General features: G+C 36.6%; 1 protein-coding gene across 1 annotated transcript in view; it reads left to right on the top strand.

The window, feature by feature from the left end:
- The window catches only part of SUGCT (succinyl-CoA:glutarate-CoA transferase), a 327,908-nt gene that overhangs the window by 123,867 nt on the left and 185,327 nt on the right, over positions 1 to 18,714 (top strand). The window contains exon 12 of the mRNA XM_086468093.1: positions 11,974 to 12,076. Coding sequence (XP_086324219.1) covers positions 11,974 to 12,076 — 103 coding nt within the window. The remainder of the gene's footprint in view (positions 1 to 11,973; positions 12,077 to 18,714) is intronic.

An 18,714-nucleotide genomic window follows, 5' to 3' on the forward strand; every position in this document is an offset into this window, starting at 1 on the left:
GCCTTTTGCACACAGACTATAGTGCAGATTAGCAAGAAGCCAGACCGCAGCTCTAAGTTTTCAGAAACCATTTTAACTTATTTTTAACCATTAACTTGAATTTTAGTGGAACAACCAGTACTTTCTGCTTTCCTGGATTAATATAACACCTGGAAATAAAATTCTTGGAGTACCATTTGCTTTTGCTGTGACTGGGATTCTAAAATTTTCAGAGAGTTGCTATATCCAAGGGAATTCCACTTGATGCTACTCCCTCACTGCTGGTTCTGTGTTGTGGTACTCTGTGCCCCAAATTCTCCCTGGATCAATCCCTGTGAAATCAAAAGGATATGTGCTTAGTATTCTGTGTGGGAATCATCCTGCTAAATACTTTAATTAAAAATTATTTAAGTGGAAGCTTAGGAACCCTTTATTTGAGAGATTAAAATAGCTTCGTTATCTTCCTTATTCTGTTTGAGAAGGCCTTATTTCTGTGGAGTGCTCTTCTGTTTAATGGAGAGGATGGTAAATTTATATAACATAAGAAAAAAACCTAATCTGTGTAAAGCTACCCAAAAGTGGCTTCAGCAGCACTCTGTACTTCAGGGGATGAGCACAAAAGGCAGTATATCTACCGTTGTCAATGATTCAAGAAAAGTCAGACTATTGTTTTGACACTTGGCCTGTATGAGTCTTTGTCCGCAAAGGTGTAACAATTCAGGCAATTTTGGGGGTTTTATTTGGGAGCATTAAGTCAGATGCCTCCCCTTTTTATTCAATCTTAGAAAAGAGTTTCAGTAGCACACCCCTCCCCTTCCTCTCAACCCCACGCTTTTCTGTATCGAGAATCAGAATCACCTTGCATTAAAGACTGTAGAGAGAGTGATTTTGCCTTTTCCTGTGGCACTTGCACTTTTGTCTCTGTCTTACCTGTCCATTTTCAGGTGTCCTGCCTCTGATGAAGTACCAGGTGACTGCATTTTCAAATAATTATGGTACAATTGTTCATGATGAACTTTTGAAACTTGTCTTTTAGTTGCCTTCCTCTAACAAATGTATTGTGATAGCACAGATGAACCGACTTGTCCTATAGGTTTTAAACTCTTGAAAGGGAATAATTGTTTTTTGACCTACTTTTGAGCTCTTACGTTCTTGACACTTAATCTTAGTTTCAAAGTTGACTTATTACTTGGAGTTCATTTAATTTAATGTGGCATTTATTTGATGTACTTTGGTACCTTATGAGATGCTGTTTTGCCATCCACAGATCAATTACTTAATAGCTTGTTGCTTGTGGTTAATTTTGAACATAGGGGCTTTTTTATGGGCAATAACTGAGTAAGAAGATAAAGTTCAAGGAACAGTTGTTCTTTCAATGAATTGCCAGAATTCTAATTTGTTTTTATATCTGTAGCTATTAGTTCATCAGATTACCTCATTGCTCTTTCAATTACTGCTTTATGTCTTTTTTGTCAGAGTTTATGTTCTGTTTTATTAGCACCATTTGGGCTGAATTTCTGTTTAATTTATATGCGAGTATGTGGCTGTATACACACTTTTGGAGTAGATGTTTCCAATAGTTTTTTGTTATGTCATATTATTGTGAATTCATCTGGCATTCAGTTGTAAAACACTGACTATAACAAACACCTTTGGCATTCTAGTGGCGGTTGAATATGTTTCCATATGCATTCCATGGTAATTTTGCTTTTATTCACTAATGCACGCTTGTTTGTAAAATTATATGTGGTTCATTTTTGAAGTTACTTAGAGAATTAAATGAATAGTTTCTCAGTGCTGAATGATGTCAACCCTTGAGAAATGAAGGGAAATGACAAAAAGTAATGGCAGAATTTCACTGCAAAATATCTTAAGTATATCCCTGCTTGCTTGATAGTATTACAGCTTCCAGCACATGGAAAATATAAAGCTAAGGTGCATTAGTTGGATAGAAACACCTGCAGACCCTCCCATTCTCTCACTATATTTACACTGCTATCTACCTGAAAATGAATTTGTGGAGACATGAGCTGGAGCAGCTCAGAGGAGTTGTGATTTTCTTGACATGAGTTCTACTACAGTCACTTTTCTTGAGATGAGCCCCTCCTTAGTTTGGTGGAAAGCAAAAAGGAACATGAAAGTCCTTTAGACTTAAGAATTTAGTCAGGCCATCATCTGTGTCTCATTTTGATGCTGTGCCAGGCAGGTTGCATACAACTTGAAGCAGAGCAGCTTTTTTCCAGTGATGTTTCAATGGAAAAAGTCAGCAAATTTGTTTGCCTGTGCCAGGCTGAGCGTTAAAAAGCAGGTAAAAATTTGCATCTATGTATAGGAATCTGGTGATTCTTAAACGTTCCTTCTCTTTTTTACATGCTTGGAAACATAAATGGGAATTATGGTTCTGTAGTGGAATCCTTTAAAAATGCTGCTGCTGATAAGGCCTGTGAAAAGATTCATGGATATGGTCTATGCCTCAGCATCTCAACAGTAGTTATGGTGACTAGAAGTACATGAGAGGAAACATATAGTTGTGTTTCCTTCCCTTTCCTACAACCTCTTTTGCTGCCATTTTCAGTTTATGCATCCTTCCTATTCCATTAAGTCATTGGTATTTTAAGCACCGTTTGTATGGCAGGTAGTTGGTACTCTGCAGTTGCTTGCTTATGTCACTGCTGTTGCACAGTAGATATATGCATACCTTTTTTCCAAGCTGTTGATGCTGTTATAATCTTATTGAACTGAGGTGCCACCAGAACCTAGAGTAGGCCTTCACTGGCCTATCTAAACTGTCTCCTTCCTCCTCTCTCTTTTGAACTTTTTCCAGAGGTATGACTTACCTTTTCTTTTCCTATTTTTCTTAATTTTCAAAATGGACTAACTGCAGTTCATGCCTAACTTCTGAGCACTTAGTAAGTACTCTTAACTTCCTCCTCTTAAGGAAAAGGATTTCCTAGGTTTTACTTAGGAACAGAAAGAGATGTTCAGACCTACTCAAAGGGTCAGGAACTCCCTGAAGTCTTCAGCATTTAATTTGCTGCATGTGTGGAGCTGAAATTTTTAAAAACATCTGAAGTCTGAATACCAAGGAGACAGTTGATGCCTTTCATTTGCTAGGGTAATTGTTAAGCAACTGAGACTCTTTGGCCACAGTTTTATTCTAGTTGTGTGCACAAAGGAAACATTGGTACAATTGGTCGATGTTAAGGAATGCTGTTTTTTTAAAAAAAGGCTGTATCTTGGGAATGCTTGACTCAAATGACCTCTAATTTAGATCAAAAATTCTGCTCACCACTTGCAGTAACCATGCCAGATTTCAAGGCAGTTAGATAAGCATGAGGATTATATAGCACTTAGAAGTAGTTGACCTTTAAACAGAAGACTTTTCAGAAAGGTGTGAAATGACCTATTCATCACAGTGGGATGTCCTGAGCTGAGTGAAAATACAAGATGGAGATGAATATGGACATAAATGTAGCTTGAAACAACAGCTCTAAGAAGTGTGAATTGCTCCATTCATTTCAGGAAGAATATTCTCATCCTCTCTCTTCCCTGACAGAAATGAAGAGTGAAGTGCATCTGTCCTTACCTCTTCATCCCAGGTTGCTGTCTGCTTACAACATCTCAACTCCCTCTGTAGGGTACACATGAAAGAGAGAGGGGGAGAGCAGGTAGGGGGGGATAAATTCATTTATCCACAGAGGTTGAGAGATCTCAATAAAAGGGACTGGAAGGCAGACCACTCTGGGGTGGTATGCTGCTTCTGAGAGACCCAGCTCTCACACTGGGGCAAGCGAAGGGAATTAGAGAAAACAGTCCCAGACGTCTTGAGAGAGGGAATGTTTTTCAGTTCTGTCTTCTATGGGGAAATGAGTACAATGCTGCAAAGACCACTGGGTCATACCATATTCGTGGGAAAGAAGAATAAAGGCCTATGGGTATTTTGTACTTGCTTTGCTACAGGTGGTAGTGTCCCTTGCCTATCTCTGGTCCTCCTCCTGCTATGCTCTTTTTTTCCTGTCCCCATCATCTTCCTTCACTTCTTCCTGCTCCCCCAGCTTCTTACTTCCTCTTTCTCCTCCCACTGCTGACACTTGCATATCCGCTATGTTTGCTGTACAAAAAAGGAATTTTTTGTGCCTTCTGTATCTTCCCCTTTATTTAGGTTACGTTTTCCCCAAATGACAACAAAGCAGGACTCTGACAAAAGCAAATTGCCTCTGAATGCCTTCCTTTCTTGGGTGTGTTCCAAGAGTCAGGTTTAAAATGACCCTACCTGGGTGGAGGTCAGGTTCAATGGCTACTACAGAGGCCCCTGAGACTCCCAGCTCATGTGAGAACTGACAGACTACAGAGCACTCTGGTTTTTATGTTTCCAGTGGAAACCTCTGGTTTGTAAGTCAGATGTACATCTATCCAAGAGAACCAAGTTTTAATTGTTGCTCTGTCAGCCCACCCCCTTCCACTTTTACCTTTGCTTCCTTTGGAATGCAATCATACCAGGCACAATGTGGATTATTTTGCATGTGTATATGTACAGGCATGCATGTATATATGCATACATGTGTCCAGACATAAATATATAGTATATGCATGACATTTGAGATGCATCTGTGCAAAAGCTGTTATAATGCCAGTTTTAAGAGAAGCTGCTTTGAGGAAGGGGGCTTAATCTGTTGACCTCCTTTTTCAAATTACTCCAGAAGTTGAACATTAATCCTACCCTGCACCTCAGTAATGTAGACACATTTTAAGACTGTGCAGCTAAATGTGTACTCCAAGGTACTTCAGGAAATTACCCTGTAAACATAACAGAGCATGTGGGGTTGTATGAGAGCAAGGGGAAGGGGAATAGTAGACATGCCCTCAGCCTTTAAAGTTAAGCAGCTCACGTAATGAAGAATACATAAATTCATCGTAATTAGTGCTCCTGCAGCTATAGCTAAATTATTGTAGACTTAAAATCAGAAGTGTTAGGGCTGGAAACAATTCAGAGTTGAACTTCTATTCCTAGCACTTATATCTTAAAGCCCTTATTCTTGACTGCATGCCACAGCTGCATGTTGCGTATATAAGTGTGAGGGGAGAAGGAATGAGCAGGAAGGAAGCACAGAAGAACCTGATCCTCAGTTAATGAGATCGTTGCTCAATTGTTTCCACCTAGTAACAGAAGAGGAGGGCACCTAAAGGGGGAAGTGTATTGTAAAATGTTTAATTGGCCTGATGAGTAGCACTGTAAAATTCATGTTTGTTGAGACACACCCAGTCTCTGTAAATCTCCTTCCCCATCCTCACCATTTCTTTTTGTAAATGAACAGCCTCGCAGACTGAAGTCACTGTTGATAACATAACAGGAATGAGCAACTGGTTGTTTACTGCTTCAGCAAGACAGGTATCTGAAGTTTGAAAGATAATTGACTTCAATGTGGTACAGCTGGTAAGGTTTACTTTCCCCAGTCATCTACCTCATCATCAGTTCGTAAATGGTTGAGCTGTGTGGGCATCAGCTACCAAACTGCCAATTTGTATTAAAATGCTTTGGTTTAAATTGTTATTAGTTTTATGCTGACTTCTATGTGTGCAACTGAGAGAGATCCAAAATATCTCAGTCATCTGATTTTTGGACTGGGTAAGCTAGTGTGTATTTTCTGTGTTCTTTTATCACCATTTGATAAACCTCTAGGCATTTTCATACATATATGTATGAAGTTCAAGATCCTTCCTGAAAAGGAACTTGCTATCTTTTTTACTGATGACATACTAGGCTGCTGAAATCAAGGGAGATCTTTTGACTGATTTTTGAATGAGCTTTTTGACCTGACCTTGTTACCTCTTTGCTCCCTTTGAGTAGTTAAAAGAAGAACAGCAACACAATCAATATAGCTTTCTATTACTTTCAATGTGCTTTTACTGATGTGTGTTTGCCTAGGTGGTTTTCAGTTAACTTGCACTTCCTTTGTCATAACTACAGAAGTTGCAGTCCTTTTGCTTGCTTGGGAAAAGGAGCACATTTCTGATGTGTGTAGTCTAACATTGAATCCAGAAAGAAAGAACTAGTTCTGGAACATGCCATAAGAAACACATTTTACAATATGGACATGTTTCCCTCTCTTTGGCATGCTAATCCTTAAAAAATAATATAGGTTTTAGAATAGCATGCAGGGCTTCATAAAGGAACATGAATATCCATTCTTCTCTAGCACAAATTCTGCACATTAAGGTGAAGGTTTATTAATAGTTCTATTAAACTGGTAACAATGTTTGTAGCATGCAGAAATATAAAAGAAGTTTCAGGGTGGATTTGTGGTACCTACAAATATCTAGACTATACTTTAAGTAGTACACTTACAATCCACTATATGTGACATCTTTTAAAGTAGTTGACGTATCCATCAGCAAAACATGTCAGTACAGTCATGTTGATCCCAAAGACTTTAAGGGTCTGTTGTGGTTTGCTGAGTGATTGATTACCGACCAAGAGGAGACTAGTTAGACACTAACACAGAGATGTTTGCAGACTATTGAGTAAATACTATACAATTAATTTTGAAAACTCTCATTGTGTATTTACCGTACACTAGGGGATAATGATCCACTATTTGAATTTTCTAAATAATTTTTTCTATGACTTTTACTTTATATAGTGTCTTCCATAGATGCTACTGTAAGAAACTGTACAAACTATTTTACAGAGTTAAGTACTATAGAAGAGAATATTAGTAGTGAAGAGAGAAAATATTGTAGCTATTTGAAAGTTAATAGACTGTTGATAGAACAAACCAATGCAAAAACCATAATACAAACTTGGGTTGTGCTAGAAAGCACAGGAATGCTATTGTGGACTTTAGCAAGAACAGAGAACGTTTTTGTGATTGACCACATGTAAAAAGCTATTACTAATCCTAGATGTTGCTGTTCCACTCTGTGTTTGGTAGCTGTCCAACTTCTCTAAATTAATTGCCATAAGCTTCCTATAGAATAGAGCAGTATTTTGCTTCGGTAGTCCTTCTAAACTTACTTTGTGTGGAATAGGATGGTTTTATCCATTAGAGAAACGTGGATGCCCTGCCACATAGGATGTAGCAATGATTGAAGGTTTCCTAGGAACATGGAAAATGGGATGCATGTAAAGAATGCACACAAAGTGGATTCATTCATGCTTTAGATGTCTTTATTTCATTGAAAGAGAATATTTGCTAAAAAAGAAAGTTTATGTTAATAATTAACAGGATGAGAAACTTAGTACATTTTGATAGAACTCGGGTATGTTTCTAACTCATTAAAGCCATTTCATCCCACTTGTGCAAGTCAAGCAGACACTCTAGTTCTTTTTTGCAGTTAATGATCCATTCTCTCTTTTTTAATTAGACTTTGTTAGAAAGCAGAAGGGAATTTAGGACTTGTTTTTTAAGAAGCAAAACTGCACTTGTGGTTTGTGTAAGGGAATAAGATGTAAGCCCTTTTTATTTGATATTTAATTTTTGGACTTTTGGAGGCTATTTCTTACATTGTGCTGTAATTTTTTTTGATTAATTTACTGAGTCTCCAGTTTAAATTTAGAGTTTTTCATTTAATGGTGCCTGCTAGATTTACGAATTGAGAAAAAATATATTCAGTTGGAATTCTTCCCATGAAATAACATTTCAGTTAGTTCAGACATGCTACACTTCCCATTCTAATAATATTTTTAAGCATGAAATATCTTTAAAGTTAAATGTTTCAGAATCTCATGCCTCATTTCAATATTGCAACTTCAGTAGCTTCATGGGTGCTGTGTAATTCAATGCAGAGGAGGCTTAGAGTACTGTTTAAAATGCAAACAAGACATCATGGAGACTACTACCTCTTTCAGTGAAGTAAGCTTTAGTACAGCCTTTGCAGTAAAGGCCCTAGCAATGGGTTTGTTCTCCACTGAGGTATGTATCCTTTTTTCAGAGGTGTTTTCAGAAAGAGCCTGCATTCAAGCCTGCATACCACAGACTAGTACAGTGAAAAATTCTTTTGAACCTCTAAAATACTGCTAATAATTGGAGAAAGCTAAGCTACAGATTTAAAATGATTCTAAAAATAAATAATAGATAATTTAAATGGCATTTATGTGATTATATCTATAGCAGATGAAACACTTTAGAGGGAAAAGTGACTCATCTGGAAACATATGAAGTTGTAGTGTGAATCACATGGTTGAGCTCTCCTGCAGTCACTGAGTATCACTGAGGTTCCATGAACAGATAAAGATTCACTTGCAAGTGTTGTGCTTCAGAGTTCTGATGCTGTACAGTCTTGGATGTGTTTTTACTAGCTTAAGTTTGGAAGATAGACCATTGTTTAGCCTTGTATGTATTTCCATCAGTGATGTTATTTCTATATGTATGTAAAAGTTACTTTATTTCCACTGAAAGACAGCAGATAACATTGTAAATTTTTCAGTTAAGAAAAGGGAATTATATACTAAGTAGGATATTTATAAAAGACAATATCGAAGAATAGAAAAAAGTTCTAAAACAAGTGTTAAAGGAAAAGGATCTGCCAGGCCTTGTAGATTCCTGCTGATAGAGCTTTTTCATTTTCAGGAAAGAATTTCAGTCTTTTACTTCTCTTGGAATTTTTTATTGATGGTGTTTGTTTGATATTTTGGAGGGCTGAGCATGATATCAACTAATACCTAGCAACCTAAACATCAGCCCTTTGCTATAAGGAAAATCTATGGTATTTGTGTAAGTTATAAAAATTATATTTATATGGAGGGAATGATACATACAGGTTAGTAAAAAAAGAATAAAAATTCAAAGTTTGTGCAGTTGCTATCAGAGTGGTAAACTTGGGCATTTTTTATCCGCACCTTGTATTTTATCAGATTTTGAAATAGTATTTCTCCCTTAAACCTGTACAACAGTTATTTCAATGTATAAACCACAACTGAATAAATCAAATAGTTGCATGCTCTTGCTCTCAAAATCTGAATAATAGGCATTTATTGGCAGTGGTGATGTTCTAGTTTTTGTTTGGTTTTTTTTTTTTTTTTTTTTGTTTGTTTGTTTTTGAATGATTCGTTTAACAAACCACTGCTTAACAGCATCTTTTTACCACAAATAAAGGAAGCTGTACTACATCAGATTTAGGTCAAGAGTTTCAATTTCAAGAGAAAATGCTGTCTCTGTCCTCTGAGAGTGATAGAATGTGGGTTTTACATCTTTGATGGAGTATCAAGCTTTTAAGAATTCTCTCCAACCACCGATAAATAAATTAATAAGTAATTAAGAGAATTGTTAGGTCCATTCAAAACAAGTATTGTTTAAAACAGAACATCACTTGTTTTCTACAAAAGTGTGGTAATTTTTTTTGTTACATAGGAAGGAAAAATCTAAGCAGAAGCTAAAATTGAAGAAATTCATACACCCTATAGAAATTTTGCAAAACATGCACTTGCATCACTGTATATTGAATCACTCATAATAATGTTACTAAAAAGGAATGTCTTGAAAATTATTCAGATTTACCATGACATCAGGAAGTAGCATACTGATTATGCAGATGTTGATAATTGGCCCTCCAGTTGAAAACACTTCATTTTCAGACTAGCCTTTAAATCCAAAAGGTGTTTGCTTTTTTAAACTTAGGAGGATATTTATAAACTCTTTCTTCAAAAGAAGTACAAGGAACATAACATATTAGAGCTTATTCATTACTAGTAGATCAAGGGAGCGATGATACAAATACTAAGAATTACAATAATTTCTTAGCAACAGTCTTCAGCACCATGATTATGATGCCGACTCCAAGCGTTGTCTTGTAGATGTGCTGCCTTTTGTTAGAAATTAGATAGTAGTGCAGGTTCAGGTGTCAGAAAAAGTGGTAGCTGAAAAAAAGCCTTTAATTTATAAAAAGGGAGTTAGTGAGCCGTGAATTATGAAGCATCTCAGGAGGGAACTGTCTCAGTTGCTAGCAGGGAACAGCACAGTTTTGTATAAATAGCACCAATAACTGATGTGAAACAGTTTTTGTGTGAATCGTATTTACACTGTGCAGTAGTTCGAGCCCCAAACCTTAGTAATAGAAGTCTATGAATAACACGAATATATGTATTATGAGAATCGTGGCCAAACAGAAGGTACTGAAGGGAAACTTTAAAATTATATTTTAGATTAAAATCATACTTTGCAACTAATGGCTGTAGTTGCTGAGGAAGGAAGATTATCTACCCCTCTATAGTTACCTTTTTTCTCCAGATTCCTGTAATGTACCTGGTTCTAAGTATGGTCAGCAATAGAATACTAAATTAGACTCTAGATGTGTCAGAGAGTGGCATTATCTTTATGGCTGACTACATATTTACCATGAAATAACTGTAATATTCAATGAAGTGTATAACTGAACAATGCAATAATCTTATATCTGTTTTCTTCAGAAGTGATGCTTCATTTTATAATACATTTTGCACTTTTAAAGCCTTTTGTTGTGATTTTTCTGTTTTATTTCTCCTTCCATTTCTACTAATGTTATTTGTTAACTTCACGTGCAATCAGCAGGAGCAAAGCTCCTATTTCTGAGGAGGAGCAGTGCGAAACTTGTGCATTTTCCTATTCATTTAGAGTGCAAAATGCATTTCGTATCAGGATTTATTACCTCAAAGCTTGGGGAAGTTATTCCTGCATAGGGAGAAAGACATTAACTGTGAAGCTTGAATCCATACCTATGCCATATACTTAATATAAATGTAACTTGTCAGCATCACTAGTTTGTTTTTGTTTTTTTTTTTTTTTTCTTCAGTCTGAAAGTGTCATGAACTCCATTGCAGCCAGTCGCTATATAAATCTGTGTATAAAAATAAGTTTACAAAGTTTGACTTTATACTGATTTAGGGGTTTTTGGGCTTTGCCTCTGTTAACTTTCTGTAGAAACTTGGAAGGGTTTTTTTGCATCATAATGTGCTAGAAACAAAGGTGACTGACGTAGTTTTGGATAACACTTAGGGAACTCTGAACTGGTGAGCTACAGAATACCAGTAACTGAGTGTCCCTTATCAAGGTTTCTATTGATTTCATTTCCATCAGGTCTTTAAATCACAACTGATTTCTTATCGGTGTTGTGCATCTCATGAAGTAGATCTTTCCTTTCTAATCATGTGGTAGACCTCTGTGTTATTTCCCTTAATGGAATTCAAGATACAGTCTCCAAGTAAGTTCACCTTTGATTTAGAATCCCAGACAGCTGTGGAAAATGCTGTCTCTTAGTGACTGGTATTGCTTCAAGAGTGTGTTTTCTTCATGTATGGAACTACTGAGTAGTTGAGGAAAGAAAAAGTATCTAACAAAAGAGGGGAAAGAGACCGGTGCTACCAGTTATAGAATTGAACGCTTAGAAAGAAGCTGAGATTTTTTGTGTGTGATACAAGGACATGGAGCTCTGTGTTCACGAGCGTAGACACAGTGGATATATGGTGAATGAGATGTCCTTAGGATAGGTTATACAATCATACAACAAATAAATATGTAATCAGTGCTGTTATCTGACCAAAAAATGTGGCTGTTAATCCTGACGTATGTTTTGGATGTAGTGGAGCACTGTGGTGCTTTACATCAGCTTTTAGTGAGCAGTGTCACATGTTAGACTCATACCCACATTATATCTATTCTTTTGGTTTTAAGTATGTACATAAAAGAAAACAAATGTGAAGCACACTGGTGTAATTAAGGACTGGAGGAAACCCATTGATCCTTATTTGAAACTGATAAATTTATCTTTAAATCATTGCTGGATTGCTTCAGATGATCAGATAGGAATAGAAATCAGTTCAGCTATGTTCTTTCCCCTCTGTCTTTGAATTTTGCATTTTGGAAGAACACGTGTAGTACATTTTTGTTATGTTATTCACTGCCTGGGAAGAAATTGGGGGGAAGAGTATGGAAGCTGTGAGAGAGAGAAAGAGACATGCTCTACATTTTTTGGACTCTAAAAGCACGGAGTTGAAACCACATGCTTCTCATTTGCTCTTAGGTTTTCAGAAAAAGCAACGATGGAATGGTTGCAGCTCTTTGAAGGTAGTGGTGTTCCATACGGCCCAATCAACAATATGCAGCAAGTATTCTCGGATCCTCAGGTTGGTTCTCTCCAGGTCTTTTCTATGCATTATTACATGTGTTTTACAAATGCTGAGTAATGGTCACTTTTCCTGACTCTGACCTGTTGAAAATAGGATTTAAGAGCTGGTGAATTGAGTTTAAGCCAATAATATGGCATAATAAGAAATAAATACAGAACCTTAAAGGAATTATATGCAACACATATTTTGCCATAATGCATTAAACCATAGGTATTCCATGTCCTGTATGGAGTCTTGTCTTTCAAAAATGGCTGGTAAAACAGGGAAAGAAGCTGTAATATATTATGTAATTGCATTTTGTCAGGTAGATATTCAGAAAAGTACCTTTCTTGCTCTCCACAAGCAACCAATTTTCTGTATGGAATATGGATATCCAGAATCTACTGTTTGAAAAAAATGGGCAACTTTGACTGGAAACAGAAAAATGAAGCACAAAAGTCATAGGCAGAAAGATTTTAACCTTTTCTCGGCCTGGTGGTTTTCCTGGCTGAGAAAGCTTCAGCTGTTTATATATTTATTTTAAATGTTAAGTCTTTCACTGAATTGCATCTATACTGAATTATAAACAGTGCTTTTACCTACACATTCCTTGATCCCTCCCCTTCTTCTCACCCTGTGGCTTATGGTGGGTTAAAGGGCCCAACACAAAGTGAATTATACTGTCTTGAATAGTGTAACACGGTATTTTGTGGCTATTCTATTGTGTGATGAATCTCCTTTAAATTATTTCCTAATAATTAAAGTAACCAGAAAAATTGGAGGGGGGGGAAAGAAAAAGCAGCGAATTTGTACATGTCCATGTCTACTGTCAAGAAGTGTTTGCCAGGATGGTATTAATAATATGTTTGTTATAAATATATTTATTATAATTTTAGAGACAATATTTGTTAGGCTACTGCAAGGAAATAAGGGTTTTTTTTTTCTTAAGTAAATACATGCTTTCTCCTTAAAATGTTGTATGATGCTGTAAAGTATGGATGGGCCAAAGTTTTCACTTTGTAACTTTCAGAGGGATTAAGGTTGGGCTTTGAAGAGCATACAGCAAGAGTATTTTACTCAGAACGTGATTACCTTGGCTGTACTTGGTGGAACACTGGAAAAATAGTCTTTGCTTTTTTTTTGATGCTGTGAATTTTACGTCAGGTCCACTCTGACAGAGATGGCTTTTTAAAACATGGTATGTCGTCGGATGGCCGTTACCTTCCGAACTGAAAAGAGGTTTGCTTGGTTACCTTGCCTTTATTAGCATTCACTTGAATATTATTTTTACGTTGTTATAATTATATCATATTATAATTATATTATATATTATTTATATAGATATGTCAGGTTATTACCTGACATAGCCTATCCATAAAAGGTATCACACTGCTTTGCAGTCTGATACCACCATATGGCAGGTTTTTCAAAATATTTTCCTGTAAAGGGGCATACTGATCTCTTCCCTCCCTCCCCTCATGAAACTGCTTGAAAATGTCTTTTTTACACCCTTCTCTGAAATAAGTGGCACTTGGACACTGTGTTGTTATTACTATTGTAAATGAAATGTCAATATTTGTGGCTGCATGTTACACATTTTTGTTTCTGGTGCTGCCTGCCTCCTTAAGCATTTTCTCACAGTTACTGCTCTGTTCAAGGGGAGGGGAGAGAGAAAAAGACTGCGGTTCTTTCCTCTTCTTTTATGAAATACGGAAAAGTGTTGACATTTTAAGGTATTACTCTTACGGGAAGATACTTACTTTACATCACTTAAAAAAATAAATAAGCCCCTCACTCCACCTTTGTATGTCTGAGAGACCATCCAACAGACCAGCAATTCTGAGAGTAGCACGCTCAGCCCCTTAAGTATATTTTTCTAATTTCTACACAACTTTTATTTTGATGATGAAGACTTAAGATCTTTACAGGTAGCTTAATTTCCCTGAGTCACTTATCCATATCTTGGATTTAGAGGCCTAGGGACAGTTCAAGCAAAGATTTTTACCTTCACGTGTCTTCTGAACTGTGGTTTTTGCCACTGTGCCTTGCCCAGTCTCCCTTCACTTGTTCATCTTGCTGCTGCTATGTAGACAGCATGTGTCTGGGGTAAACATAAATGCTTGTGTGCAGCTTTGCTCTTTCTTAAGCCAGTCTGTAATTTTGGTTTCTGAAACCTTAAAAAGCATGACAGTGCCCTGACACTATGTCTAAGGCTAGGGAAGTTATCTAGCAACACCTGAGAATCTGTAATCTAGGTGTCCTCTGCACTGTGGAATCCTAGTTATAACAGGGAGAAACCAGCACCCACCACAAGAACATCCTGTAATCACAGTGAGATTTTTCTCATGTGTAAAGCTAATCCCAGTCATTAAGTATGAGAACTTTGTAATCATTCTTCACAGTGCTCCTGTTATTATATGGTGGGTTTTTTCAGGCTCAGTTTAGATCGGAAAATACATTTCGGGGAAAGGTGTCACTCAGCTTGCATTTAATAACCTTACTAATACTGTATAACAACAAGTACAAACAGTATGATGTAAAATGAAAGAGTTTATCATAACACAGTAATCTGCTTTTCATATCCATTTGCTTTCAGCCATTGTAAAGGCTCCAGAAAAACATCAATCCTTGGTGACACTTCAATATAGACAAACTCTAATCTGTCTCTAATAGCTAATACTTAGGTTTTGCTAACCTCTTCCATTTTGACGTTACCAGCAATTCCATTTTTAACCACTTAATCAAAATTAACCATTTTATTGCCTCTATCTTCCTATTTGAGCTATGTATTTTGATATCCATAATGCAACCATCATTCATTGTAAGTGCAGTCCTGCATCATTAGTGACCAAGATGCACTGGATGTCAATAGTCGTCAAAGCATCTGCCAGCTCAGCTGTCAGTGATGCTGCAAAGGGTACACAGGTCTGGTACCAGCCAAAGACAGAAATCCTGGGAGGGGGCTGGAATAGTGCAAGGGAGGCATAGAAGCAAGTCTGAGGAGATAGGAAGGACAAGTAAAGGTGATGACTGAAGTGGTCTAATGGAACTTCATCAGCTACAGGTGGGTCATGTTTTCAAATTTTATTTTCTTTTAACTAAAAGGACCTCAGAACTCTGAAGGGTGAGTGGTTTGTATAACTTCTATAAACTGAGATAAACCAGCATATTTTTGATCCCAGGACATTTTGTTAATGCCATTAACAGCTTCAATCATACTCCAAGGGAGCTGCCAAAAAACATGAAAATTTTTTACTTAGTTGGAGTGCCAGGTGATACTGTTTTTTCCATGAATGGAGTGAAACGTCCACTTTTCCCACTGATTATAATCTTTTAATCATTTGTGAAGTTAAAATGGATACCACAGGCATTTGCACTGCTAAGTCAATCAGTCTGTGGACAGAAGTATATGTGTATTTGTGCATGTATGGATAAAAAAGGCTGAGAGAAAGAGGAGCAGATTTGCTGGTTAAGGGAACAATTTTCTTAAAAACAAGAGGGAGAAAAGAATGTAAAAATTCCTACAAACTCTTAATAGTACAGTATAGACTATTTTAATGAAGCTTTTTTTTTTTTTAAAATGTGCTCTTTTAACCAAGCCAAGATAGTACAAACATTAAAGGAATTCTTAAAACGTTTTAAAAACTTAGTAGTGACCTCAGTATGGTCCCATTTAACATACCCTGGGGAACATGTGTATGAAATACAATGTGGTTTGAGGTTTTCCAAGAAAAACATACTTAAAAGAGAATACCATTTTTAATAGAAACTATTTAAATTCTCCCAAAAGATAAAACAAAACAAAACCAGGTACGCACTGTACTGCAGGCAGCTAAGTATGAAAGAACAAAGATCTTTGCTGGTTAAATGAGGGAACTGAATGTTTTTTGTTTTCTTTAAAACATTAGCCTCTCCTTTTTCTCAATCTAATTTCTTTCACCGTTCTTATACGGTGTTACTACTTTAATTAAACGGCTGGCATACTTAAGAAGCAACAAAACAACCCAGAAGTATTATGGGCAGTTTAATAAATTGTTTATCTGATGTTTTACCAGATTAAATCCATTCATATTGTTGAATTTTATTATAACAGTTTTGCCAGCTGAAAATAAAAATAACGCCATGCAGTAGTACTTCTCCCCCCCCCCCCCCCCCCCAAGCAGTTACAGTCATACCACACAAGTTGAGTACATCAGGTGTAAGACATCACCCTGCTGCATCACTTCTGAGAAATATGGGGAGGGAAATATCGGAGCTGAAATATCACAGCTGGCCCTGATTTCGGCTCCTGCCAAACACCTGCAGACTCTAAAAGGATACCAAAACAAAACTCCACCCTGTGGCAAGAGGCCATCCCTTAACAACCCTTCCCTGACTTTGCATCCCTATAAAAGTTAATTTAACATTTTTTACAGAAACCTTAGTCTTCCTGTCCCAGAAGGCCATTACAGTTCCTTTAGCCATTTCTCTGTATGTGCTTTAGAAAAAAACCCACAGTAAATTGAGTATTAAAATATCTGATAGCTGGAAATTATCTGATGTTTTAAGTTTATTATTTGGGGAAACTTACGAAGGTGGTCGTTTTTTTTTATTAACCTCCAGATTGTCTCTTATTTTGGAAGTTATTTCATTTGAACACTTCCTGGCAGAATTTTCCTAGCATCTGGTAAAAGCTTCTACAATCAGTGTTGTGAACACACAGAACAGCAAAAGATATACAGTGTGTTGGTTTGGTGTTTTGGTTGGTTGGGGTTTTTTTTCTTTGTTTGTTTTAGTTGGGTGTTTTAGATCATCTTATGCATGATTGTTTTTGATTTGGGTTTTTGGTTTTGCTTGGGCTTTTCTTTGGTTGTGTGTTTTTATTTGTTTGGGTGGGTTTTTGTTTTGTTTTTTTTTTAAATAAGGCCATATTTTAATTGTTATTCTATGTTGAAATAGACTTTTGTGGCCCACTGAGGGCTGTCCCAAGTCGAGTGAAATTATATTCATGTCCATAATACTGCAGGGAGTTTTTTTACATATAGAGGTTTCTGCAACTGAAAAGCAGTTGATGAAGGCCTGAGGTAATACGATGTGTCTGGAAGTATTTCCTAACAGACAAGAGAAAGAGAGGAATTAAATTCTGCATGTGTCTCAAGTACAAAAATGGTTTGGAAATTTTCTGATGGAAAGTTTTTACATTTAAAAGTGCCTATTAATTGAAAGTGAAACATCCACACAAAGGTGTCTAAAAATAAATTCTATTTTGTAACAGGAATTCAGCTCTCTTTCTGCCTGTCTTGCTAAGTTGAAAATGTGCACTGCCCAGCTTTGATTTGGAGTTTCAAGCCAACTCTTTAAATTTAATTCCTAAATTTTATGCAATGAAACAACCCATACCACCAACCATACCCAACCCTTTAATTTTGTCAAAAGTAGCTCTTCTATACTAGATTACAAATGTTTTCTAGTTTTTGGTCTGTGGGAAATTTTGGGAAGTAGATTCTGTTCTAAAGTGGAAAGCATTAAGGAATGGAACATAGTTTGAAGAAGTGAAATGGAAAATCCAAATCGAAGACTGGTTTTAGTATGTGATTCCCACATACACACAGTCATGCAGGCTTTATATGTGTTATGAGACAGTTGTATATCCAGATGTTATAGGAAGTGCTTAAAATGAGACATCACTTGTGTTTTGGTATGAGCAATATTGTAATAGAAGTGTTTTTTAAATTTGGGCTGTAGTGAAATGCAGCCCATGGCTATGCCATGTTTCTGTGTGGCCTGCCTAGCTTACAATGACTAGTAAAGAGCTTATAGTGGAGAAGTCTTGAAATATGATGGAGTTCTAAATAAAAATGTATGTTTATGTTAATGATAGACTTTTGTTCATACACATATTTAATATACACCCATTGCCTAGATAAGAAAAATAATGATAGAGGAGGTAGTTCAACACTTTCTGTTAGAAGGTTTTGTTTTCACTTGCCTATAACTTTGCAGCTTGATCTGAGCCAGTGCTGGTTGTCTGCTTAAGACTGAAGTAAGTTTGGAAACATTTCTGATAAAATGATCCACTCATGTTTGATAACGTGTTTCCAGAAGTTATCATCTACCATATCAACATATTCTTACAACTGGTTTTTGCCTGGGAGATCTGCTGCTCCTTTTTAAAGAATTAGTTCTTTTTCAAAGAGACTTGGGCAGAAAATTGAATGCAGTGTCATAAATGTGCTCTTTTGCTATCCCATGTCTTTAAGGGTTGGGGAGAGAAGCTGGCTAAGAATAAAGAGGAATGGAGCCCCAGATAGCGTGTGCAAAAGATATGATTTCACCTGCTGCCACATATTCTGGTACTTTGTGTTTTGAGAGCCTAAAGGAGTCAGCTTTGCTCAAGACCTAGATTAGAAATTGTATAGCTATGCTAGACAAAATGGTTAGGCTTTTTCAGTGCCTGAATTTTGATTTCTAAAAATGTCACAATAAATAGATAAGAACAACACAAGCATGAGAAAGTTCACCAACAACTTTATTTACTCTAGAAGACCCTCTAATTCATGAATGCTGTGATATTATTTTAAATCAAGTACCATCTTTCTGCTGTACCCTCTTCCTGAAGTGTGCAGGATAGACTTGTCTGTTCAGTAGGAGAGCATTTAGTCTGCCTTGTGAACCAC

Source organism: Leptosomus discolor, chromosome 7, assembly GCF_034619465.1.
Source record: "Leptosomus discolor isolate bLepDis1 chromosome 7, bLepDis1.hap2, whole genome shotgun sequence".
NCBI classification, from domain to species: Eukaryota; Metazoa; Chordata; class Aves; order Leptosomiformes; family Leptosomidae; genus Leptosomus; species Leptosomus discolor.